Here is a 26,040-nt window from a genome sequence, read left to right on the forward strand (position 1 = left end):
TTTCCCAGAAAGACATAATATGATGTTGGGTCTCGGGAGAGTAACCTAAAAGGGTTTCGCGATGGGAAACATCTGATTGTTGATTCATGCTCATCAAAAACATAAGGTTTCTTCACGATAGTAACTGAAAAAGAAGAAGAGATCGAGAATGGCCTAAGTGTAAGTGAGCTTATCGGTGGAAGCCTGCACGAACGCTGAACGAGCCAATCGCTTACGGACCCCGGTATCCGTTCAAGAAGGACCAATCTTTGAGAACTACAGAAGTCATCCTCGCATGTGTGCTGGATATGGGGTTTCATTCATACCAACCCTAGCAGACATTAGTCATGCTCTCCTGAGAGTTTGCCCGATGTGATAATCGAAGCGGAGAAGAAGAGAGAAAGATATGATTGGGGCGTTATTGGCGAAATCCTACGCAAGTATAAGTCGGCCATTATTGAAATTGGCGTGGGTGTGGGTCTCGCTGTCTCCTCCCTGTGCGGGTCCTCCCCTGATTTTCCTTTCGGGAAAATGCATCGTGAGGTGGGGGCGATCCCTTCGGTCCTTAGGGCCAAAGTACCAGGACACAAGCATGACATGTTGCCTTGTTTCCTTGTACCAGTAGTTGCCCAAGGATTATCTTTGACGAGGAAGAGGAGCAATTAGGTGCGAGGCAGCTGTTCCTTTAGGATTGTGGTCCTTGTTCGAACATGGACGCGTTCTTGCCTTGTAGAAGGCGTATGTTTTACAAGTGATATGGCCGATGTCGTCTGAAGACAATTTCTAGTGGGGTCGTAAACGTGCATGTCCATTGCCTAATAATACTTTTAGAATTATTTTAGAATTATCGATAAAAATCTCAAGTTCTCTCCGAACTGAATTTTCTAGAAAGTCTCATTCCTTTCTTTGCGTTCTAATGTCGAACCTACTAGTGAGGGGATAATCCCGTGTTTATTGAAAGTCGGCAAGACGGATCTAGAGTTTGATTTTTAGGGTCCAACGCGCTATGGAATAGAGATAATGGAAATTATGAGTATCGTGAATATGAAAAATAAGTTCAAAAAGGTCAATTATCATTGTCACCCGTAAGTCTAAAAAGTTCGTAGATCTAATGGCACGTGGGAGTTAGGTTGTTTCATTTGCTTTGTGCATGTATGTCAATAAACTCATTCAGCTAATAAAATAATTTTCTATGTTGATGCCACATATCTAATACTAATCAATAAATTTGATTACAAAGTTTAATCTTTTGGGGGGTCAACGACGTTGAAATGATACTATGTTAGTTAGATAATCAGATTTAGAATTAGGCGTATAGAATTACGGCTAGTTCAAAGTTTGGAAAAGAGTTAGGTCACCTGTAGATTTGGAAGCAAAATCAGGCCATGCTGATTCTAATCCCATCTTTAGCTACTTCAATAGGACTTATTTGGGATCCTAACTGTTTAGGGGTTGATCGTCAACTTTAACTTACTTGTTATACATTAACATAGATTAATCTAAAGGCTTATCATGCGCTTGTTTTAAGAAAAAAATATATGTTGAAAGAAATATTTTTATTCGAAATTTATTTTCAAGGAAAGTGATTGATTTTCCTTTATTTAGTTATCAGCTTGAAAAATAAGAGGAAGGAAGTAGTTTTCCACTAATTTGATTCTACTTCCCAAAAATAATATATTATGTAATGCTATTAAACTATATCGAGGAGATCGTAGATTGTAAAATGAAATATGAAGTTATGAATTCATAGCTGTTGTTTGTTATAGAGAACATCAGGTGGGTGAATGACAGATCAATGAATTTCAAAGTACTTTTAAAAAGCAAATAGGGAAAAAAGAAATTGTAAAGTCTAATAATCATATCCATAAACATACCCGAAATTATTCAATTTTTAGATCTTTTTCTTAGGTTTCTAAGTCACTGTTGGGAAGAAGGGAAGTGAAAAAGTACAATCATTACTTTGACATTTTAACAAATTCCTTCTGTGCTCTCCACTTCAAAGCCATGAAATAAAGTTTTAAGGGGAAAGTCATGGATTGAAATTATGATGTGATAACAAATGAGACTTGTCGATTTATCAATAAGAAGCAGAGATAATTAATTTCGGAAGAGAGAGAGAGAGAGAGTGGTGACTGGCGTTGAAGCCGCAATTCCTATCACTGTCGCTGGCTGGATGCCAGAGCAAATGACTAGTTGGAGATAGGTAGGGTGATGAGAAAGACAGAATTTTGAACTTTGGGTTCTTTTTATTCTTCTCAATTTTGAAATTAAAATTTCCTATGCGATAATAGCGACAGGTAAGACTCTTCTGACTAAACAATTCGTGATAGCTCATCCATGCATTTAAACGGGTTACCGCATGTAGAGATGATTTGATTTAATATCAAATTGAGTTGCGGTTGACGTGACGACTAAAATTGAGTTGCGGTCGTCACATCAACTGCAACTCAAAAAGATCTAATGGATTAGTGGTGACTTAGCATGGAGTGGATGGCATGCTCTCGTTGGCTCTTACGATTATGAGTCTTTTTCATAGTCATGACAATGCTTACTGACAAAGAGACGGGGGATGGCCCTACACAAAACGGGTGCACTGCATCACTATGCATTGAAGATGAATTGGAAATAAAGCCCAAGAAACATAAGAAGGATCAAAACCAGTGTAGTAAGCCACAAAATGAAAATTACAACCCCAAGAGAGGCAAATATAGTAGCCATCTCATTTCAGCAAAAGGGCAGTAACCTTGAGTAGGCATCATTTAGTTGATAGACACTACCTTTAATCTATAATACATATTATAATTAAAGTCTTGCTGATCATTAAGAAATGAAAACCGACTTATGCAGCTTTCTAACTTCAGAGACCCAGTATTGAATAACCATACGTCTTTTGTGCAGAATCCGTCCAATAGTGCCGTCAGGGTCTTGTTAACAAGAGTGCTAGCTAAATATTTGTTAACCATATTCATCTTCATTGCATTGATTACACATCGTTCCAGGTGATTATCAGGCGGGCTTGAATTGGGCCGAAGGTTGGGCCTTTTGTATTGCCCAAACCTGCTTATAACATATATTTCAGGTAAAAATATTCAGGTCAGACCGGACTAGGCTCGCATCACACGATCAAATGATTTGAAGATACCGCAAACATATGGGAAAGGTATGACACCACGAACATATCAAACGCATTCAAATTCGTTGAGCAACTTCACCCACACTCACTACGGATCATGCGATCAAATGGTTTGAAGGAATAGCAAAGTTACAACACCAAACAATATTGAAACTCCTAGTTGGAAGTTCAGATTAAAATTTGTAGTACATTAAATTCACTACCTTTCCAGTTTATCTAGAGATCAATTCTGCATCCTAATGCAGTATCCTGAAAAGGGTGACATGAAGTTGAGGCTGCAAAGGCAACGGACTTATTGGGGACCGCTGCTCCCAGTGACTCTTTCTGCGATGACAAAAGTCAATTTGATTGGTGCTGAACGAAAAATAGGTGGTCACGAAAAAACACCATGAAATTTGATGGAACCAAAATGCACACAATTGCACTGGAATGCAGTGATCAAATAGATTTCAAGAATGAGGGGCAATTTGATCGTCATATTCCACCCTAACGAGTGATTGACACAATTGCATTAAAAAGCCAATTCTTATACTTGTAATCAGGCCAATTATAAAAGCAGGATGGGCATACAACAATGCGTATGGACGAAGTCATGTGTAGCACAGCAATGTATAATTAACACTTGCAGACAGTAAAAAGCAAGGTTTCGATCCTCCTCTTCATGAGGCAAGCTCAGTCAAAGTTTTCAATTTTGAGTGGCGCGATCTCATCGGCGACGTCAAAGTGTCCCACTAAACGTGCGAAAAACAGCATCTGTTGTTCTAATGTGAATTTTATACTTTCAGCCTGCAAAACATTGTATGTCAATTCCGTACATTGCACACACAACAAATGACTTGTTTGTGTAAGACTCCAGAAGAACAATACCTTGCGAAAACCATGCTGCTCGCCTTCGTATTCCACTAATGCAACAGGCAGACCTTTCTGCTTCAATGCCGCATAAATTTTGCGAGCCTGACCTGGCGATACTACCTACAAGATGTCGTAGATAATTGCTAAACCGCCAAGCAGCAAAGTTTTTAAAATGCCAGAGATGTACAAAGTAAATCTGAAGGCCATTGATCACATCTACTTATCAATTGGAAAGAAAAAGTCGAACTTATCTGATGATATTTCATAAATTAGGGGGAAAAAAAAGAGGACCCTCGTTTAGACACTGGACTTTTCCCCCTTTTTTCCTTTAGTTTTTCTTTAATTCATGGGGAGTAACAGCAGAGGGGCAGGTGACCTTTGGAAAGAGTAAGGCTTGCGTACCTGGTCTTCCAATCCTTGGAATAGAATTATGGGGCAAGAAAATTTCTCAACAAAGTTTATAGGCGATCTCTCGTAGTAATCCTTTTCAGATCCTGTAGTGCAACAAATGGATGATCGGAATAAAGACTTATCTGAGAAGAGATGAAACACACACAAAAGCTTATCTGAATTACCGACAAGTTTGTCAATGTAATGAGATTCAAACTTGTGCATTTCTGCTCTCAACATGTTCAAATCAGCAACCTGTTTGACACAATAACAGCAGAATAATCTCTTTCAACATTGTGAAAATTCAACGCATAAATAGCAGAAATAAAGGATGAATTAAAAAATGACTCTTTAGAAGTATCAAATGAAATTGGGAAATTTAAATATCTAGAATTTCAAGTAAACACCATGACCCATGCACAGTAACAAACTGTAATGAAACGCCTTTTGGTACTTTATGAGTCACGAAACTAACGTCCTTAACAGTGGGCCCTTGCTAGTAGACTTTCCAGTTGATCCATCCGATACCAACACAATGAAGATGCTATATATCATTCACTAGCAACAAGCAAATCACCAAGAATGATCAATGACTATGTTGAAGGCAATAAATCCCCAGAATCCAGAGCTCCTTTGTATGTTCATGTGCTTTGTCAGGGTAAGATTAGAGCAACCTGCCTCTGATGCCCCCATAAATAAGCCAGTATCCCGATATTGGCGCCGATTAAAGTTTAGCTATTCTGAAACCAACTACAAAGTAAATGAACTCACACCATAGAGGGAGGCTCCAGCTTTGAAAGTTTCCCTAAATGCTAGAGCAGCTAAGGTTGTATACCCACCAGCTGAGCCTCCAGTAATGCATAGACGAGTGCCATCCACCTTTCCACTTTCCACCTGGATGATCAAAGCAACTTCACCATACTGAACAGTATTATATTCCCCCAACGAGCACTAACAGAAAAACGAGTTGAAAGTCACGTACCAAAAATTTAGCACAACTACAACAGTCATCAACATCAACTATGCCCCAGCGACCCAATAGCCGCTCTCTGAATTCTCTGCCATAACCTTGAAGAAAAGTTGTGACATCTTTCAGTAGCAATGAAGAAGATTAATCAAATGATGGGCCCAAGCAAGTAGTTTTTGCAGCCATTTATGTTAATTAAACTCCATGAGGAATTGACAAGAATAAAGCATAGGGCTGTCGAGATAGTAAGGGTGGTTCATTATAAACAGGTTTTGCAGAAATCAAGAGAATGATATGAAGCATAAAGTTCTCATATAGAGACAAACCAGTGCTTCCACCGTAATTGACATCCACGAAAGCCCATCCTCTGCTAGTCCAGTACTGAATACTCAGGTTCAAAACTCCTCGTGTTTCACTAGTAGGCCCTCCTGGGCAATTTTAAACATATTACATAAACACTTGGATAACCAGATCAATATGATTAGATATTGACGCATGCCAATGCTGCTTGGAACAAACAATTGCCAGTTACTCCCACTAATCTTTTTTTAATTTATTTTTTAAAAGGAGAGAGAGAGAGAGAGAGAGAGAGAGAGAGAGAGAGAGAGAGAGAGGCTATTCTCAAAATTGTCAAAAAGACCATTATTTTCTGGAAAAACCTAAGTTGTTCAAAATTATGCCCATAATTAATGTCGAGATATGTCTTAACACTCCCCCTTCAATGTATGCTAGACCTTAGATGTGAAAATAACCAAATTTAACAGCAATCAGAGGATAAATGAAAGTAAAAAACAGAATGGCAACAAGAGGATTTGGACTTTTAACACCTTTGATACCGGGTTGAATAATCATTTCCCCCAAAAGCTTGAATTGTCAAAAAACATTCCCCGAATGTATACCATGCATATATGCCAACAAAAGTTCCAAGCAATCATTATATTCCATTCCAATGCATGACTAACATTGCAATACAGGTGTTAAGAGGGGCAACACTGTGTACAGTATACCATATCAATATAGTTTAAAAAAAATATGTTTCCTACATTGACTCCATCTTCATTCAGCATCAGTTGCATATGCACTGACTTGTTTTGTGCATCTATAATATCTATAACTGATGCCGGATACTTGTTTAGTCTGAAAATTCACCAATGAATCATAGATTTATATCAAAATAAAGACTTGATTTGACAAGTAAGGTCAATTAATGATTATTGTGAATGGGAAATACCAGTTTGGTAGTACAAAGTTCCCACAGAAGAATATAGAGTTGGCAAGGTGAATTCAAGTAGGACAATAACTGAGTTGCAATTTTTCAAGTACCATGGCTTTCTAACAACAGTGGAGGCTTTTCTTCCTCACTAGCTTGATAAACATGATTAGATGGAGGATAGAAGTATGCATAAGCATTTTGACCAGGAACTTCAGTTGGAAATTCAATCAGCTCTGGCAAGCTGAAATACGACTCGTACTTCAAACAGTCTGGCGAAGATGACCATATTATCTGAAAATCAATGCCTTCTGACTTTTCATCATTGAAAGTCACCTGCAAACCATGAACAAAAGGAAATTTTAATACTGAGATAATGCTATTATTACAGCTCTGTCCACACTTCATCAAATATGAGGAGATTACTAAGGTAGAGTATTGCAAGCACCTTAGCCAGAGACATTGGAAGTAGTCCTGATGCTCCCTTGACGTAAAGGCAATTATTCCCTGAAGTCTGCAAAAGCAGAATGTGCACAATTTACCAAACCGTCAGCTTGAAAAATAGTTACAGCGACTCATCATGGAGATGGTATTGAACGTACTATATCTTGTATGTCTGTGAATGGAATGTCAAGCAATGATAATGAGCTATGAAGAACGTCGGTCATCGCAAGAAAAGACCTTCCACTCTGCCTGCAGGAAGATTTTGAATAGATTGGTAAGATACCATAATGGGCTATTAGGACAATGTGAAAACAGAAAAAAGGCTCACCTGTAGCTGCAAGCAATCAGGGTCTTCTGTTCGTCGCTCTGGATGACTTCAGAAGAGTTCAAGCCAAAAATCCATGATGGCCTTGCAAACTCAGCATTTAATGGATAAAGAGGCAGGACCTCATTTGCAGACTCAATCTGTTGAATCAGGAAGCATAGCAAAGATATAAGGTAGTTCCCTTCCAACACCATGATCGTTGGAGCTATGCCAGTATAAATGGCAGCTTAAAGAGCTCACATATGCAAAAGGACTCAATCACCTGCAGAAAACCTATAACTATAATAAACTCTCCTCATTCATAGTTTTCAGTGTGACATCCAAAGTCCACACTATTTGACTGATACAGTCTAAATTCTTGTTAAGTGTAATATGGAAATTAAGGAGATCGACCAAATTTCCAGTATGACTAACCATCGGAAAAACCTGCTTTGGCTTGGTTACTATAAGACGTGATGGAGTTGTGGAGTTTGATAGTGGAGTGCTATTAAAGCAGAGAGGAAGGTACTGCTGCTAAGGGTATACAAGTAACTTCACCATAACTTTGTATGCCTTAGATTCTTGCTACATATGATAATTGCTCCTGCAATTGTAACTGGAAACTTGATACTGATACTAATAGTGAAGAGATTGCCTAGTGCAGTACCATTGTTTTTCTCTACTATCATTTTGAAAGTGTTTTCCATGTTAAAATTCTTGTATGTATCTATAATTTTTCTCTTTTACATTTCGCGCTCCTAACAACTGATACTGGAGTCTGGTAAGGCGGAATAGCGGGGGAGACCAGGATGGACAAAGGTAAGGTGAAAATTGATTGGTTCAAGGGCAAAGATTTTGGTTCTAGAAGTGATCAAGCTTTGCTTTATCAAAAAACTGCATCAGCCTCTGTTGGGAGAGAACCGGATTTAATCAAGAAGACTAGGAATTGTTAGATCGAAAAGTTCTTCTGTGATTCATCTCATGTTGGTGGGAAACACCTTCAACATCGTCAACGAGAAAAAATGCCGGAATTGATGAGGGCTTTGTCCAACATGTACGAAAAGCCCTCTGTATCATACAAGATTGTTCAATCAAAAGATGCACAAAGGCACTTCCGTGACACAATACATCAATAAATTCAACATGATCATTGAGTTTGGTGGAAATCAAATTTGATGATAAGCAAAAGCTTTGATTTTGTTATCTTCTCTCCCTAGAAGTTGGAGTACAAATGTGACTGTAGTGAACAGTTTGTCTAGTCAAAGTAAGAGAGAGGATATGTGATTTGATTCTCAGTGATGATATTCATAAAAGAGAGTCGGGTGAATCTTTGGGCATTGCCTTGAGTACTGAAGGCAGAGAGAGAAGTAATTAACGAGATCAAAATGGAACTGTGGTAGATTGAAGTCTAGAGGGATATGAAAATTGAGATCTCATGGTGGAATAATCTACTGGAATTCTGAAAAAAAGACCATCTGAAAAAAGATTGTAGAGCCCAAAAGAAGAAAATTTAGTATCGAAATCAAAAGGAGGAGAAAGCTGTCAATGCAACCTTTGAAGAGGCACTTGTCCACGATGCCTTTATTTTGATTATTAAAAGTCCAATTGAGTCATGGATTCTAGACTTGGGTGTGTCGTTTCACTCTACTTCGTGTAGAAAATGAATGCACAGTATTGTTGCTAGGAAGTTTAGAAAGGTTCATTTTGCCTAGGATATGATGGGTAAAGGAGATGTTAACATAGGGACTGCTAATGGGTATTAATTAGAGTTGCATGATATTAGATATAATCCTGGCTTAAGAGAAATCTAATCTCTATAGGTCACTGAGGTTACAAAAAACCTTTTCTTAGAAATGGCTCGGGGAAGATTGTTAATGGTCCTAGGGAGCAAAGTTGGGAACAAATACATGAGTGAAATCAATAGAGATATAGTAGCAGTTCCTGGCTTGGAAAGGGATTGTACACCGCAGCATCGAAGGCTTGGACACAGGAGCAAATGAGGGGTGAAAGTGTTATCATTAAAGGGAAAATGGTCTAATCTTAAGTCCATAGATAGGGGTCTATGTGAGGATTGTGTTCTAAGCATGCAAAAACGTGTCAATTTTTCAAAAGTTGGAAGAGAATTAAAGAAAAACAAGTTACAGTTGGCGCACACAAATGTCTGAGAGCTAGCCCCTGTTCCTTCCCTTGGAGTTTCGAGCAACTATGTCACATTCACTATCGATTCCACCAGAGAGGTACTAGTTTATTTTCTATATAATAAATTTGATGCTTTTGCTACTTTTAAAAGATGGAAAGCTGAAGTAGAGAAAGAGGCCGATCTGATGATTAAATCTCGAAAGGGTTTTACCAAAAAATTCGTGTTTCCTTCTTTGACTATCCTCTTTAATGTTTCACGCTTGGTTGCTATAAAAAATCTTCAATGAATTGAAGCATCTATATTATTTGGACATTTTAAACTCGACACACATAAATAGCAACAACTCAGGGTTCGGTGACCAGTACTTACCCATTTATAGAGATTCCAAAAACCATTCTGTCTATCAGTAATGAAAAATAGTTCACCTGCATGTGTTCAAAGCAGAATGTAATGTCTGCCACAATTTCAAGCCACTTAAATTTGACATTTCCTCCTATGTTTTCACTGAAATATTACATATACAGAGCTTCTACAGTAAAATAGATTTAGCATGCTTCCAGACTCAATGATCCGAGGAGAGTGGAAAGGAAGAAAAATCGCAGAAGAGTAAAAATAAATCACCAGTAAGCAAGAGACATACTAGAGGACTCTAGATACATATCTTAAGTAATACATATTTAAGGGACAACATGAAATACCAATGAAAAGAACTATAGAACTTCATCCTGTCAGCACATTATGAATAAGACTGACAACCTCAGATCATCACAAAAGCAACACAATGAACAAATTAATCAGACGACCCCCATATGTTATTCAGGCAGATTAGCTAGAATTGGGAATAGGCCATTTACATTCAACGATTATTTTGAGGGATCAGGCTCCTTTTTTTGTTCATTCACATCACCATAATAGTACAATCTCACATTTCTTCAGCATTGAAGATCATCAAGTGAAAAACGAACTTGTATCATTAAATGACAAATTCGGTTGCAGCAACTCCGAAATTTAAATTGGAAGCCAAAGCATAGGAGTACCTTTTGGAGACCATTTAGGTTCAGTTGGTGACTCAACATATTTAGGATCACGACCAGCAACACAGACACGCTTATAAATATCTCTGCATAGGAGTACCAAGAAATTCAATGCACAAGAAAATAGTGTGAATATGGCACATAGATAAAACATAAGGAAAGGTTACGAGTGTCTTAAAATCACATGAAGAGTTGATCAGACAAAGTGACAGGAAAATGCAAATAAGTACTGAATCACAAGTTGCAACTCACTTGGCTCACTTGGCTCACAGCTCGCCATTAGCCATGGCTGTTCTAGGCTAACGTAATAAGTTCAATGAGGAGGATGATATGTAAAGTTTGACGACCACTCAAAGCTCAAGCCAGTGGTTACAGATGGTGTTTACAGTTAGTTCTATGTACTAAAAAATAAGATAAAAATATGACAGGAAATTTGCTTAGGTCTCTAAACATCAACATTACCTGAAAAGAACATGTTCTGACATTTAATATACTCAAACTACATGTATCAACTACTATAATAGTGCACATAAGGTCACATGGAAATGTCAAGGTTGGAGGACTCCCTTGTTAGCATGAATTTGTTTAAACAACCCTTATCTGTCTGACAAGTGAAAGAATTGTTGCAACAAAATCTAACATTTGTTGGCAATAAGAAAATGTAGGTGACAATGGCTTTGTTAATGGACATGAGAATGTTTAACGATAAAAAAGAACATCAATCTACATACCCAGCCTCTGAGATGTACCCAACCCAGAGTTCTGCTTTATCCCATGGCATATTTGGATGACAACACTCAATCCATGCTATCTTTTCACCCTTTGGATCCATCCGCGGAAAAGCAAAGAAATCATTGCCACTGATTAATGCTTTGGGCTCTAAATTCCACCCAATAATACAAAAACAAAATGAAGGGAAAAAGAAAGAAAAAGAATCAGTAGGTTTCTGGTATTGCAGTGAACAAGTTAATGTAGCGAGTAACTAATCTGGCATGCCCAGCAATTACTTACCCTTTATATCCTTCTCACCAAGGCCAACAGCTACAACCATAGTGGTTGGATTCAAACTGTCCTCACGCCGATCTATATCCATGTAAAAGCAATTAGGTAAGCGTCTGTCTTATAGTCTCTAACAAATATGAGCAATCAAATAAGCACCTGAAAAGAGTGACATACCTTCCCTTACGGTGACATGACGGCCAAATCTATTATCGAAGACTCCATCTGCATAACAAACTGAAGGCCCACCATAGTCTGGAGTAATTGGCAATGGAGGAGAATCTGTAGGAGATACAGAGTACAAAAACAGAGAATCACTGATGCTTATTGATGAACGGCATGCTGCTCCATAAAAAATTCGATAAAACACAAGGCTTCATTAAGCGAAACATAAAAACCACAACATGTCATTGCAAGTATGCTTCCGTAGGAGTCACCGCTCACAATAACTGTATTCTATAGAATAAGGAGAAATGAAACAAGAAAGGAATTTTACCACAACATTTCTAAAGTGGCATATTTATGCTTCAACTTCTTTTGTTTTCCCCCTCCAATTGTATCTCAACATGTCCACCATCAATTAAGATCTAAGCATGGAGCTTCCAATCCATGCATAAATTTTTAATGAAGAGACTGAAAACTACAATTTAAAATCCCACCCTTGACCATGCATTACAGCCACTGCTGAGCTTACCTTTTAGGTGTAAGGACTGCTTGTACAGCCTCTGATCCTTGTAATTCGAGAAAACAAGAGTATCCCCCGAAATGCTAAAAGCACCACCGCGATATTCCCGACACAGAGTCCTCACTGCAAACTCTTTGGGCGTGATGTCAACAGGTTCATCTCCTGGTTTTTCCGGTTCTTTCACAAGAACAGAGCGTCTGATAGCCAACATAACCATCCATAAGTCAGTACACTCCTGAAAGCTCTCGAGACTCATTCATTTCACGAACCATAATCATTTCAGCACCATTCACAGTACCCAGAAACTCAATATTGCCCGAACACTCTGTTTTAATTAGCTTATCCTTCTTATTAAAGAAAATGGTAAGTGGAGTAACATACCCGGATTCATTAGGACGGGACTCAACCCAGACAAGATGGCCGTCGCTACCGACGGAGATGCCACCAAGGCTCTTGGAGGCGCCGGAGACGACGTCGGCGGTGATGGGTGACTTCCAAGAGCCATACGGAGCTGTGACTCTCTGTCTCTCAGCAGTTGTTTCTGAGGACGACGGTGCAGAAGCCATGGTCTTTTGCTTTCTGGGTTGCGGTTTGACGGACGACGACTGGGCGACGAGGACTCGAGCGAGATTATTGAAGGTGGACTTCGGGGAAGAACAGAGGAGAGCAGCGAGCGAAAGTGGATACGAGAACGAGATGTTTGAATAATATAATGTTTTGATAGTTGGATTTGAGCACGTTACGTTTGGTTGATAGTTTAGCTTTGGACTATTCAAAGAAAGTCTTGATTCAAGGTATGTGCACGAAGAAAAGTGAAAGAAAAGATGCAATTATTTAATGTAGAAGAACTTATGAAGCATGGAAATATAAATAAATCAACTTGCGCGAGATTTATGATAGATTGTGTGAAGTCAAGAATGAAGACCTTTATGTAAAGACCTTACTGAATACTAGCAGGCATATGAAAAGGAAAAGATTATGGGCACCTAGAAAAATTTCTTCTCCACCAAATGCTTTGATTGTCGTGGAGCAAATAGGTGCAGCGGTTTTTGAATAGTAAAACATTAGTTATAAGTGAAGCACATTGTAAGCAAGTCACGGAAAAACAAAGTAAGCTTTAGATTTATGGTGGGCTGCGTGAACTCAAGAACGAAGACCTTATTAAATACCAGCAGGCACATACAAAGAAAAAGATTGTGGGCATCTAGAAAGATTTCTTCTCTATTAAGTACTTCGATTGTGTGTCGACGAGACTAGAATCAAATTGGATGACAGTAGCATGAGAACATTTACTGGTATAAGACACGTCCTAGAGTTGAAGAAAAAGACCGATTTCCTCAAGTACCTTTGAATCAATTGAGTGTTTGTCAACTTTTTTCTGTTTTTGGTTGATTTACTTTATATGGTGAAGATTTTGAGGGCTATTTGAGGAGTCCTACTGATAGTGGCTCGTATGAGTTCTAAGAGGAGACAATGATATTTGCCGTTAAAATGGTAGATGTATTTAGTTGAGATTTGAATTGTGGTATATGAGTTTAGTGTTGGAGAAATCTTCGTGAAGTGTTTTGAAGTTGACGTTTCCATCGCCCAGTCCGAAGGTCTCTGCAGACTCGTTAGTTAAAGTCTGAAGACTTCCGGACAGCCGACTCAAGACTCAAAGTCTATCCTCATTGACATCTCTAATCCGTTGAAGAAAGGTTATCCAACTGATGTTTTGTTCAGATTTAACCTTATCATCTGGAGAAGATCTCGTGGTTGGAGAAGACGTATCGAATCATTTGATTGATCAAGATTGATTCAATGACTGAAGATTCGATGATTGTCTAAATATTATTGGAAGGTTCTACTTATGGAAACCGAGATCCCGATTGTATGGGCGAACGGGATTGATGGGCTATCAACACGTTCCTTTAATAGCTCGAACAATCTTCCTAATTGATTCTGTCCAACGGGTAGATTGGAGGAATTCCTTTGGTAAGTGCCAACGGGTATGATGGCATAAAGGAGTATATAAGGAAGACATTCTTAGTTGTTCGAGGTGTGCGCGATAGAAGAATTCCAAAGTCTCGAAGCTCCTATTTGTTTAGATAAATCTTTTGAGCGAATACTTGTATACAAAAGAGAGTCTATATTTGTGAGAGACCTTGAGGAGGTGTGGTAAAACATCTACACTGTGGAATCAAGGCAAAGTTGTGCTGTAACTTCTCTTTTGATCATAGTGAAATCCAGCCGGTGGGCTGTTAGTGCGGAAGAGTGGACGTAGGCTTGGAATAAGCTGAACCACTATAAATCCTGTGTTCAATTTTCTCTTCCTCACTCTCTCTACCTCAATCGTATTTCATTTTGTTAATTAAGAGAGAATTTACTTTCTATCATATGTTAAGAATCGCATCCGTATATCGATAAATTGTTTAGGCACCTATTCACCCCCCTCTAGGTACTCATACTAGCAATATCATTTAGGACAAATATAAGAGAAGCTTGAAGGTTTTGATTAAGAGAAATGTGTTTTTTGAACATATGACTAAGAAACTGAATGTACACAGATGTGATTCAAGCAAACAGCAAATGATACAATCCAAAACAGCTGTCGGATAAATCCCAAAGATTGCTAAGTTGATTTACATCGATGATCGCAGACTAAATTTCTTTCTAGGAAAATTGTCAAATTTTGACCGTGTTCCTTTACTTTATTTTCACAACACGTGTCAAATGACGTTGGACGTTAAGTTCTCAACCTAATTTTGATGGTACACTTTTTCCCGAGTTTCCTTTCGCTTTTAAGGTCTCCGATTATGGAAGCACAAAGATTAGGGCAGCACACGATGCTCGTTTGACTGACCAACAAGCCAATCCTTTATGCCTAGATTCAAGGATCAAGTTGGGTTTGAGTCTTTCATTAACAACGTTGAACAGAACTTGTCCAACTTTAGGTGATGGAATGTGTTCTTCTCTCATCACCCAAGACCAAACAAAGGGGAGGAAGAAGGACATGGTATGATGTTATGAAGAGAAATCTAAAAGGGTTTTCAGGCTCATCGAAAGCACGAGTTTTGTCAACCTTGGTAAGTGAAAGAACAGATCGAGAATGGCGTAAGCAACACTGAATCCAATCGGTTACAAAGCCGTGTATCGTTTCCAGAAGGACCAGCCTCTAGGAACCCCAGAAGTCGTCCGTGTATGTGTGCTAGATTTGGGGCTTCATTCATCTCAATCCCAGCATACCCTTGCCACGATCTCTTAAGAGTTTCGCCCGATAGATATGGGCTCTAATTTCTTCTATCCTTTTGTATTATTAAAATGCAAAGGCGACGAACTTGTTGCGGCCTGCTGTTAACAGTAGCCCTTTCTGTGATGATAAAAGCGGATTCAAATCATGCTTAGCGAAAGATAGAAGGTCACGCAAAAAGCCATGAAGCTCAGTGGAACCAAAAGTGCACAATTGCAGCTGGAATGCGATGATCAAATCAATTTCAAGAATGAGGGGCAATTCGACCATCATATTCAATCATGACAGGTAATTGACGCCAATGCATCATTAAGCCAATTCTCATACTTGGAATCCGGCCAAGTATACAAGCAGGATGGACATACAATGATGCGCATGGACAGTCCAAAGTCATGCACCAGCACAACAACACGTGATTAACAATTTCTGGCAGTAGAAAGCAAGGTTCCAATTCATCTTTAAGAAGCCAATAGATTACTTACAATAGAAGAGCAATCACTACCTTCATGAGACAAGCTCAGTCAAAGTTATCAATTTTGATCGGCGTGATCTCGTTGGCAACATCAAAGTGTCCTACCAAACGTGCAAAAAACAGCATTTGTTGTTCCAATGTGAATTTGATATTTTCCGCCTGTGAAACATTGCACATCAATTTCTTGCATTGCACACACAACAAATGACTTCTGAAAGTGCTAGTATAAACACCTAGAGGGTGATGAATAGGTGTAAAAATAAATTCTGCAAAATGCAGTGAAAACCTTTATTTTTAACCTGAGTCTGAAGAGTAGCAGATTGTGAGCGAGATTAAACTTTAGCAGTTAAATAAAACTACGAATAGAATAAAAGAGTTAAGGGAAGAGAATAAGAACACGAGATTTATAGTGGCTTGGCTTAGACCAAGCCTACGTCCACTATCCCACACTAACAACCCATCGGCTGGATTTCACTATGAATCAAAAGAGTTATTACAGTATCACGTCTTTGATTCCATAGTGTAAAGACCCTACTACACTTCCACAAGGCCTCACAAATATTTAAACTCTCTTTTGAGTACAAATTTACGCTCAACAATTGAATTAGCAAAGAACAAGGAGCTTTAGACTTTGGAATTTATCTATCGCGCACACACTCGAATAACTTGAGCATCTTCCTTATATACTCCTCCATGCCTTCATAACCATTGGCACCTTCAAAAGGAATTCTTCCAATCTACCCGTTGGATAGAATCAATTAGGGAGATCTCGAGTTACTTAAGGAATGTGATGATAGCCCATACAATCAGGATCTAGGTTTCCATAAGTAGAATCTTCCAAGTATAGTTTGCCAATTAACGATCCAAATTACTTGAATTAATTTCAAAATGAATAATAGATCTTGAGATGCTATTTCCAACCTTGAGAACTTTAGCTGCATGAATCAAAACCTTAAAGAAATACTCACATCTGGATAAGTTTTCTTTGTCGGTCTAGAAACTGTCAATGAGGGCAGACTTTAAATCTTGAGTCTGATGGTCTTTAGACTTTGACGAAAGAGTCTGCAAGTCTTCAGACTACACTAATGGAAATGTTTTGTCAACTTCAAAATAAATAATGAAGTTTTCTCTAGCTACTTCTTTATGTAAGACTCACAAAGAACAATACCTTGCGAAAGCCATGCTGCTCACCTTCGTATTCCACTAATACAACAGGCATACCTTTCTGCTTTAGTGCTGCATAAATTTTGCAAGCTTGATCCGGCAGTACCACCTGCAAGATGTAGCAGATAATTGCCAAAACGCCAGGCATCAAAGTCGTTAGAATGCCAGAGATTAAAGAGAAATATCTTGAGGCCATTGATGAAATTTTATTTATCAAGTGAAAAGAGAAGTCAAACTTATCTGATGCAATTTCATAATGAGGAAATTAAAAGACAACCCTAATTTTGACATTGGACATTTTCCCCCTTCTTCATTCTATACTTTTTCCTTGATTTTTGGGGAGTAAAACTAGAGGGGCAAGGGACCATTGGAAATAACATGACTTGCGTACCTTGTCTTCCAACCCTTGGAATAGAATTATGGGGCAAGAAAATTTCTCAACAGAATTTATAGGTGATCTCTCGTAATAATCCTTTTCAGATCCTATAGTGCAATGAATGGATGATTAGTATAAAGACTTACCTGAGGGGATATGAAACATGCACCAAAGCTTATTTGAATTACCAACAAGTTGTCAAGGTAATGAGATTCAAATTTGTGCCTTTTTGCTCTCAACATGTTCAAATTAGTAACTTGTTTGCCAAAATAACTGATGGAAAAATACCTTCTGTCAACGTTGTGAAAATTGCATTGAAATTGCAGCAAATAGTGATGAAATTATAAATGAATCTTTCGTCAATGGGAAAATTAAAGTATCCCAAATTCCAAGTAAACACCAACTACGACCAATGCATAGTGCCAAACTGTATGAAAATACATAGTTTGCTAGTTCATAAATTTTCCAGAAAACACTAATGTTCTTAATGATAGGGCTAGTAAGGACACCTAGAGGGGGTTAAATAGGTGTTCTAGCCAATTTACGCTAGACTTTTTGACAAGTTAACTCATCTTTAAAGAATAACAGATTAAATATGTAAAAGACTATAAGTAGTTAGATAAACCTACGAATTAAAGCAAGTAGTATAAGGAAAGATAATTGAAACATAAGGTTTATAGTGGTTTGACTTAAACCAAGCCTACGTCCACTCTCCCGCACTAACAGTCTACTGGTTGGATTTCACTATGAATCAAAAGAGATTTTTACAGTCTCATATTCTTGATTCCACAGTGTAGAAACTCTACTACACTTCCTCAAGGTCTCACAAGTGTTTGATCTCTCTTTTGAGTACAACGTAAGCTTAGCAATTTAGAAAGCAAAGAACTAAGAGCTTTAGACTTTGGAATTTTTCTTTTATGCACACACTTGAACAACTTGAGCGTCTTCCTTATATACTCCTTCATGCCTCTATATCCATTGGCATTTTCCAAAGGAGTTCTTCCAATCTAACCGTTGGACAAAATCAATCAAGGAGATCTCGAGTCATTTAAGGAATGTGATGATAACCCACCAATCCTGCTCGCCCATACAATCAGGTTCTAGGTTTCCATAAGTAGAACCTTCCAAGTATACTTCGCCTTTCAAAATATCTTGATTATCCGAATTGATTCCAATAAGAATAATTGATCACAAGGTGTTATCTTCAGCCATAAGATCTTCAAACCATACGAACCAAATCCTTAAAGAAAAACTTGCATCTGGATAAGTCTTCTCTTCATTGGTCAAGAAACTGTCAGTGTGGGTAGACTTTAAATCTTGAGTCTGGAGGTCTTCAGATTTTGACGAAAGAGTCTGCGAGTCTGCAAGTCTTCAGACTAGATTGATGAAAACATTTTGTTAACTTCAAAATAAGAGAGTTTTCTCTAACAATCTTCCCTTTTTGATGATGACAAAAATTTCCTACAAATTTGAATGCTTTTGACCTACAAAACAAAACTTAAGCAAAACAAGATATCTCATAAAAGGTGAGTAGATTAGGACAAGAATAGTAATGATTCTACAACTACAGAAAACTTGTTAGTCCTACAAAATAACTATCATTCCATAATCATTGTCACAGCCTAAGTTACTGTAAGCATCAAAAGATCAAATCAAACAGTCAAAAAATTCAATCCACAACCAAGCAAAAAATAAGTCCAAAAAGTCTAAAAATCCAAACCAATAGTCAAATCTGTACAAACTTTCTCCCCTTTTTGTCAACAGCAAAAAGTGGAGAACATAAAAAGTATTGGATAAAATCAAGGTTGCTTGATGATGCGAACGAGTTGGAAATCCCCCATAAACTTGACAGTCTCCTCCAGCTTCCTCAGACCCTCCTTCAGTTGTTCTAAATCCTCACCCTTTACATTTGCTTGAACTTGAAGATTAAGGGCTTGTACTTGGTTATGCAAAGAAACTGAAGTAGCTTTATGAGCATTCTGCATGATTTGAAATTCACATCCCAACTCATAAATCTGAGCTTTAATCTCCAGAAGAAGCTCGAACAGTCTTTTAAAGCCTGCTGAATCGTCAGTTTGAGTACTTGCTTCAACATGATCAGATTGTGGAGGATTAACCAATGATGGAACTTCGACATGTACATTCAAACTTGGAGATGAAGCCTCATTACCATCTTTAGGAAATTGAGAGGCATAGACATCTTCTAGATCAGCAGGAGAACGACTAACATCATTACTAGTAAGAGCAAGTGAAGAAGTACCTCTTTTGTCAGCAGCTCCCCCTGTTTTAGTGCCTTCAGGTGGAGAAAAATACTTTTCTTGCTCTTGTTCTTCATGAAGATCTTGTCCTTCATCCTCTGCACTAGAAGCACCATGATCCTCTTCTTCTGCTTCTTCTCTTCCTCTCTCCGCTTCTTTTATTCTTTGTTCTTCTTCTGTCTCTAACAAAAATCTGTAAGTTCTTCAAAGTAAGAGCAGAGATAATGATGTCATCCTCATTTTTTTCATCCTCCAAGATGAGTGCTCTCCTATTATTGGATGGTGTTTTCATGGGCTCTTTGCCTTTTTTTTTTTCCAGCCGTAGAGTCTTGTCGTGCCTTGACAGGGGTCTTCACCTTAAAACGCTCCAAAGCCTTGTTTAGCTCCTTCAAACGCATCTTGAAAACCATATTCAGTCCCATTACCATTGGATTAATGGTTTGAACACACATAATTTTGGGAGGCTGAATGTTAAATGTCTGAATAAATGAGTGACAAGAGCAGAATAATGGAGTTGTCCCTTATCCTTTATCATTGTCCTATACATGTGCATAAGGATAGTGTGAGGCGGAGAGAACTTAAAATCCATGTTAATGGTGTACATCAGCTTTGCTTCAGAGTTTGAGACATCGGTCTTTGATGTTAATTTGGGTCTGAGATAGTTAATGACAATATTGTGAAATAAGATATTGAAGGTATTCATCCTAGTGTAAGAAATTCGGCCTTCAGCAATTCTATCTTGAACAAGTGCCAAGGAAGCATGAGCAATAGACACACTGATTGGTTGGAAACTCTCTCTTTCCACCCCAATCACATCAGCCAGAATGTCTACATCAACCACAAAATCTTGGTCTCTAACACTAAAGGAAAATCTATTCGCATTTAAAAAGGATAGATTGGAATAGAAATAAGCTGTAAGTTCCGGATGAGCAACAATTGTTTTAGAGCAAAACCGTTCAAGTTGAAGCAATGTAAACTTCTCCCGTAACTTCAAGTTCAATGAATCGAGAAAATCAAAATCCACACTTCTAGGGTTCATCACCCCTCACTTTAGCAATTTAGAATAAGCTTTATTGTGCTCCTTAGAAGAAAAAAAATCCGTTCTTGTACCACGAATGTTTGCAGCGATACCCATCCTGGGCTTAAAATGTGTGAACATCTTCTCAACATTATCTTTTCCTTCAGGTTGATTAAATGATCCAAACTGTGGATCACTTGGGAAATTTGCAAAAGCTCTTTCCGCCGAACCAGCAGTAGCAATGCCCAAATTCTCCATCGTCTTTAAAAAGTGAGTTTCATTTCTATACCCTTTTTTCGCTCAAAAAATCATCAATAAGGGTCATTGGAGAACCACCTTTCTTCAAAGCGGTGTAGAGTTTGAAAATAAATGCGGCCTTAAGAGTCCTTATAGGTTCTACATTCTCGATGATTTCTTCCTCTGCTTGTTGATGCGAAGGCACTTGAGTTCTAGCCTAAGAAGAATGGCATGGTTGAGAATGTTATTGTTGACTTTGCTAATGCCTTGGAGAGTCTTCTTCCTTGGTTAGATCAAAGTGTGTAGGACCCTCACGCATATGCTGTGGTCCCCTACTTGCGATCCTAAAGGATTTTCTTTGGAAATACATTGTCACAGTCTTTGAGAGATTTCTCGAACTCAATTCTTGAAAAAGATGAGAACTTTATGGATTAAACTAGTGAGAAAAAGTGAGAAATCGAGGTTTTGTGATCTAGGGTTTGTGAGTGAAAACGAAGAAGAAAAACAACAGTATATAAAGCAAACAAAACAATATATATGAATCGTTATAAAGGAATAAATAAAATTGCCTTTCTGAAAATGAATAATTGCCTTTTTGAAAAAGAAAAACTACCATAAATTCAAAAACTCGAAAAAATATAATTTCTAAAAATATAACAATCAATTAGTGAATAAAAAGAGACCATACCTTTTCAAATCTTTAACTAAAAATTAAATTGCTAGTGCCGAAATAACTTACAATCGTAACTCTTGGTTTTCCGAGCCTGAACACTTTCAGATTTTACCTCTGAGTCTAAGCATTTGCAGACTTTACTAGATAAAAGTTGTGATATTCAGTCTGGTGCAAATAGACTCAAATAGGCTTTTTTCCAGAGGCTTTGTAAATACGTCTGCCAGTTGATTCTTTGAATTGATGAATTGTATCATAACTTCTCCATTCTGAACATGATCTCTAATGAAATGATGTTGAATCTCTATGTGTTTTGCTCTTGAATGAAGAATTGGATTCTTTGTAAAATTGATTGCGCTGGTGTTGTCACATTTGATTTCGGTGCATGAGTTTTCGATTCCAAAGTCTCTTAGTTGTTGCTTTATTCACAAGATTTGAGAACAGCAACTTCCAAGAGCCACATACTCTGCTTCTGCTGTTGAAAGAGTTACAGTGCTTTACTTCTTTGAGAACCAAGATACTGTCCTGTTTCCTAGCAATTGACACGTACCAGAGGTACTCTTTCTATCAACTCTGCAACTTGCAAATCTGCATCTGAATATCCAAGGAGAATAAAGTCTCATTCTTTAGGATACCACAGACCTAAATTTGAAGTAGTTGCAACATATTTGATGATGCATTTTGCAGCACTTAGATGAGATTTTTTGGGATCTAATTGAAATCTTGCACAAATGCAAATACTAAACAAAATGTCAAGTCTAGAAATAGTAAGATAAAGAAATGAACCAATAATGCTCATGTAAAGCTTTTGGTCAACTTTCTTTCCTCATTCGTCTTTGTCCAGCTTTGAAGAACTTGACATTGGTATTTCAATCTTTTTGCAATTCTCTAATATGAACTTTTTAACGAGATCTTTTGCATATTTTTCTTGGTGAATGAAAATTCCTTCCTTTAATTGCTTCACTTGTAATCCGAGAAAGAAAGATAGTTTACCCATTATGCTCATCTCAAATTCATCTTGTATAGACTTATAAAACTTCTTTTACAGGTTTTCGTTAGGTGATCCAAATATGATATCATTAACATAGATTTGAATGAGTAGAAAATATTTACCTTCTCTTTTAATAAATAAAGTAGTATCCACTTTACCTTTAACAAAATCATTATGAATTAGAAACTTACTTAACTTGTCGTACCAAGCTTGAGGTGCTTGTTTTAATCCATATAGAGCCTTCTTCAGTTTGAATATTGAGTTTGGTTTCTTTGGATCTTCAAATCTAGGAGGTTGTTCCACATAGATTTTTTCTTAGATAAATCCATTTAGAAATGTGCTTTTGACGTCTATTTAGAATAACCTAAATTTTTTACAGCAAGTAATAATCCAATTGCTTCTAATCTTGCTACTAGTGCGTAGGTCTCATCATAGTCTATCCATTCTTCTTGCGTATATCCTTTGGCCACGAGTCTTCCTTTGGTTTTTTACCACTTTTCCTTTTTCGTCCATCTTGTTCCTGAAAACCCATTTAGCTCCAACAATGGATTTACCCTTTGGTTTAGGAGTTAATTCCCAGACATCGTTAATGCTAAACTGTCTGAGTGCTTCTTGCATAACTTCAATCCAGCTTTCGTCAGTTAAGGCATCTTCTATACTTTTGGGTTTTATTTCAGAAATAAGTGCCACGACGCTAGACTCTTCTTGTTTTTTGGATCTAGTGTGAATTTCTTCATCAATGTTGCTAATGATGAGTTCCTTGGGATGACTAGACTTGTGCTTCTAGTTACTGGTCGGTCTGATAGATTGCTGATTTTCTGCTTCAGTTGATTCTTCCGTTCGTTGTTGATCTTCAAAAGTCTGAGCTACTTCAGGGGAGGTAGACTTTGTAAAGTCCGGAGTAGGTTCATATTCTTCAGGTTGAGTTTGAATAAATTAATTTTGTAAAGAGTCTTGGAATTTGATGTTCATAGATTCTTCCATAGACTGAGGGCCCGTTTGGTTCAGCTTTGGGGGAATGCATTTAGGAGAATGCAAATACTTTTGAGGTAAAATGGTTTTTCGAAATATTGTACCGTTTGGCAAAACTAATATTTGTAATGGGCTTTTGCTTTTATTTCTCTTATTTTTATTTATTTTTAAATTATGAAAATCAAATCCGGCGGCCGGCAATACTGCCGGATGGCCCGGTGGCCAAATTTGGTCACCTAGGTCATGTCCTCAGGTGGTAGGCGGAGCGGTGGCCAGATTTGGCCGCCTGAGGTCGCGACCTCAGGCAACGCTATCGCCACTTAGAGGCGCGACCTCAGGCACTTGAGGTCAGAGAGGCTAGATCTGGCCATCTGACGGTAAGATCTGGCCTCCGGACCGCCAGATCTAGTGGCCTGAGATCTCGTGGACCCAGGTGGAGTCGCTTGGGGTCTGCATGCGCCAGGCGACGTTGCTTGAGGTCCGCGAGCGCCAGGTGACGACGCTTGAGGTCCATGCAACCCAGGCAATGCCGCTTGGGTCGCGGGTCGCGCCACCCCCAGGCGGTGGTCACCGGGGACGCACGACCCTCAAGCGGCGGTGGTGGCTGCCGGAGAAGGTTGATGGGCGGGGAAGAAGAAGATGAATAGTGAAGAAGATGGGCGGGGAAGAGAAGAAGACGAAGGGGGAGAGACGATGAATAGTGACGCATTGCATTTCCAAATGCCCAATGCCTAAAGCACCCCATTCCTAGCATTTAGCTTTCAACATTGAGAATGCCCACATTTGGCAAATGAGCATTAAAAAACACTTGCCAAACACAAATTTTTTTCCCGAAGGGGTTTTGAAGGCTTAAAGCTTCTTGGGAAAGCCCAACCAAACGAGGCTTGAGTCTTCTTGTTGAATACTCTGTAGGCTTTGCTTGAGGTTGAGTAGCCAAGGAAAGTTCATTCGTCTGATTTCTCTTCAAATTTACCAATTTGATCATTTGCATTTTTCAAAATAAAACATTTGCAACCAAACACATTAAAATTAAGAAACAATTGGCTTCTTTCCTTTGAATAACTCATAGGGAGTTTTCTCAAGAATAGGCCTTAAGAATACTCTGTTAATAATATAACAAGTTGTAAAAACTGCTTCAGCCTAAAAACGAGGTGAAATATTACTTTCAATTAAGATAGTTCTTGCTATTTCTTGCAAAGATTTATTTTTTCTTTCCACAACTCCATTTTGTTTTGAAGTGTATGGAGAAGAGAAAACATACTGAAAACTAGATTCATCACAGAATTTGGCAAAGTCTTGATTTTCAAACTTCCCTCCGTGATATGTCCGTATGCTTAAAATAACATATCATTTTTCATTCTGAACTTTCTTAGCAAACTTTGAAAAGTAAGAAAATGTTTCAGACTTACTTGCTAGAAAGTAGACCCAAGTAAATCATGAATAATCATCCACAATTACTAGACAATATTTCTTTCCACCTCTGCTTTGAATTCTGGTTGGTCCAAAGAGATCCATATGCAGAAGCTGCAAAACACGATTACTAGAAATCTGATTTATTGATTTAAAAGAGCTTCTAACCTGTTTTCTCAACACACATGGTGTGCATAAGTAAGACTTTTGATACTTTAGGTCGGGCAGTCCACGAAAAAGATTCTTGGATGAGATCTTGGCAATTTGCTTCATGTTAACATGGCCAAGCTTTCGATGCCAAAGATTTGCTTCATCTTGAATCGATATCAAACATTGAGATCTTTTTGGTTTTATATCCAGAAGATAAATGTTCCAATATCTTCGTCCAGTAAAAGATTGAGAAAGATCTTTACTAGTTCCTGAACATATTCCTTCTTGGAAGTCGATTTTGAATCCAATGTTGCATAATTGGCTAATACTGAGTAGATTGTAATTTAGTCATTCCCAAGGAGACATTGTTGATTGTGAGACTTCCAATTTTTACAGTTCCACACCTAACAATTCTTCCTTTGCTGTTTCCACCAAAAGAAACTTTTCCACCATTTATTTGCACAAGTTTCATAAAAAAACTTGAATCTCCAGTCATATGTCTCGAACAGCCACTATCCAAATACCATTTAATCTTTTTCTTGATAGTGACCTGCAATTACAAAAAGAATTCGAGCTTTCTTTGGTACCCATATCTTCTTGGGTCTAGAGGAGTTAGTTTTAAACACAATCTCTCCCCAATCTTTCTTAACAAGTCTCCAAACCATAGGACATTCTTTTTCAAAATGTTTTGAGCTATTGCATTTTGAGCATTTGAGAGCACTTTGGCCAATAGATTTTACAAAGACTTTTTGAAAATGATTTCTGTAAAAAGTTTTTGTCGGTCTTTGTTTAATTCTTTCATTTACCTTTGGAAAATCAATTAAATGAATGGTTTCTGGGGTCATTCCTAATCCTGACTTGTTGAAATAATGTTTTTGTATTGAAAAAATCTATTACAACTTCTAAGATTCTATTGAAAATCTTTTTGAAATATTTGAAATGTCTTGTTTCAAAAA

General features: G+C 37.9%; 1 protein-coding gene across 2 annotated transcripts in view; it reads right to left on the reverse strand.

Moving 5' to 3' along the window:
- Positions 1-3,158: 3,158 nt before the first annotated feature.
- LOC104447758 (hypothetical protein) overlaps positions 3,159-26,040 on the reverse strand; it is a 79,498-nt gene continuing 56,616 nt past the window's right edge. The window contains exons 1-18 of one of the 2 annotated variants that reach the window (XM_039314221.1): positions 12,519-12,827; positions 12,147-12,334; positions 11,630-11,734; positions 11,465-11,536; positions 11,185-11,332; positions 10,457-10,539; positions 9,789-9,844; positions 7,304-7,440; positions 7,134-7,224; positions 6,980-7,045; positions 6,645-6,867; positions 5,648-5,749; positions 5,337-5,422; positions 5,126-5,248; positions 4,540-4,609; positions 4,367-4,458; positions 3,772-4,084; positions 3,159-3,438 (exon numbers count right to left, since the gene is read on the reverse strand). In XM_039314221.1, coding sequence (XP_039170155.1) covers positions 3,785-4,084; positions 4,367-4,458; positions 4,540-4,609; positions 5,126-5,248; positions 5,337-5,422; positions 5,648-5,749; positions 6,645-6,867; positions 6,980-7,045; positions 7,134-7,224; positions 7,304-7,440; positions 9,789-9,844; positions 10,457-10,539; positions 11,185-11,332; positions 11,465-11,536; positions 11,630-11,734; positions 12,147-12,334; positions 12,519-12,703 — 2,127 coding nt within the window. In that variant the 5' untranslated portion in view covers positions 12,704-12,827 and the 3' untranslated portion in view covers positions 3,159-3,438; positions 3,772-3,784. Of the gene's footprint in view, positions 3,439-3,771; positions 4,085-4,366; positions 4,459-4,539; positions 4,610-5,125; positions 5,249-5,336; positions 5,423-5,647; positions 5,750-6,644; positions 6,868-6,979; positions 7,046-7,133; positions 7,225-7,303; positions 7,441-9,788; positions 9,845-10,456; positions 10,540-11,184; positions 11,333-11,464; positions 11,537-11,629; positions 11,735-12,146; positions 12,335-12,518; positions 12,828-26,040 lie in introns of those variants that run through there. The other variant, XM_039314220.1, reaches the window with a different exon arrangement.

Source organism: Eucalyptus grandis, chromosome 6, assembly GCF_016545825.1.
Source record: "Eucalyptus grandis isolate ANBG69807.140 chromosome 6, ASM1654582v1, whole genome shotgun sequence".
Classification (NCBI taxonomy): domain Eukaryota; kingdom Viridiplantae; phylum Streptophyta; class Magnoliopsida; order Myrtales; family Myrtaceae; genus Eucalyptus; species Eucalyptus grandis.